The sequence below is a fragment of the Pteropus alecto genome, unplaced genomic scaffold, assembly GCF_000325575.1.
Source record: "Pteropus alecto unplaced genomic scaffold, ASM32557v1 scaffold41, whole genome shotgun sequence".
Lineage (NCBI taxonomy): Eukaryota > Metazoa > Chordata > Mammalia > Chiroptera > Pteropodidae > Pteropus > Pteropus alecto.
In genome coordinates this window covers 2,530,086-2,531,035 of record NW_006430464.1, presented here as the reverse complement: position 1 = coordinate 2,531,035, position 950 = coordinate 2,530,086, and the positions used below count along the sequence as shown (strand labels likewise).

Sequence of the window (950 nt, the reverse complement as noted above, 5' to 3'; positions counted from 1 at the left end):
GTGTAGAAGAGAAGTAAGGGGCCGTGTGGCTTTGAAAATGGTTTTATTACGTTCTATTGATGTGTACAAACGGGCAAAGAGGCCAGTTAAGCAAGGCCCAGGTTGCACGGCGAGGCCCAGGCGGAGCTGGACTTTGAACCCGGATCCAGCCACTTCCCCGTGGGGTGTTCTCTCTGACCGTGCCACCCCGACACCGAGTGTCCTCTGCCCGGCCGTGCCCTGAGCCCGGCCCTTTGCCAACCAGATCTCTTTCCTTCCCACCTTATTTGGCCTCCAGCTCCACGTGCAAGAAGCTTCTGGCAACCACTTGAACCCGGAGCCCAGCCAGCCAGCCCCCAGCGTGGACCTGGACTTCCTGGAGGATGACATCCTGGGCTCCGGCGACAGAGGGGCGTGGCACAGTGGCCGCCGGGCCCCAGGCCCTCTTCCCGGGCGGCACGGACCTGCTGGGACTCCAGGCCCCGCCCACCGTGCTGGCCCACCAGGCCCTGGTGCCACCGCAGGACGTGGTCAGCAAGGCCCTGAGCGTCCAGCCCTTCCTGCAGCCCGTGGGCCTGGGTGGCGTGACTCTGCAGCCCATCCCGGGTCTCCAGGGCCTGCCCAACGGCAGCCCTGGGGGAGCCACGGCCGCCGCACTCGGCCTGGCGCCCATCCAGGTGGTGGGCCAGCCCGTCATGGCACTTAACCCGCCCGCCTCCCAGCTCCTGGCCAAGCAGGTGCCGGTCAGCGGCTACCTGGCCTCGGCAGCCGGCCCCTCCCTGCCGGTGACCTTGGCGTCAGCGGGCGTCTCACCCCAGGGGGCCGGCCTGGTCATCCAGAAGAGCCTCCCAGCCGCCGTGGCCACCACGCTCAACGGGAACTCGGTGTTCGGAGGCGCAGGGGCTGCCACCGCAGCGGCCACCGGGGCACCGTCGGGGCAGCCGCTGGCGGTGGCCCCAGGCCTCGGCACG

General features: G+C 68.9%; 1 protein-coding gene across 1 annotated transcript in view; it reads left to right on the top strand.

The window, feature by feature from the left end:
* The window catches only part of BICRA (BRD4 interacting chromatin remodeling complex associated protein), a 65,809-nt gene that overhangs the window by 49,923 nt on the left and 14,936 nt on the right, over positions 1–950 (top strand). The window contains 2 exon segments of the mRNA XM_025048868.1: positions 278–375; positions 377–950. The exon segment at positions 377–950 is cut by the window's right edge and continues 329 nt beyond it. Coding sequence (XP_024904636.1) covers positions 278–375; positions 377–950 — 672 coding nt within the window.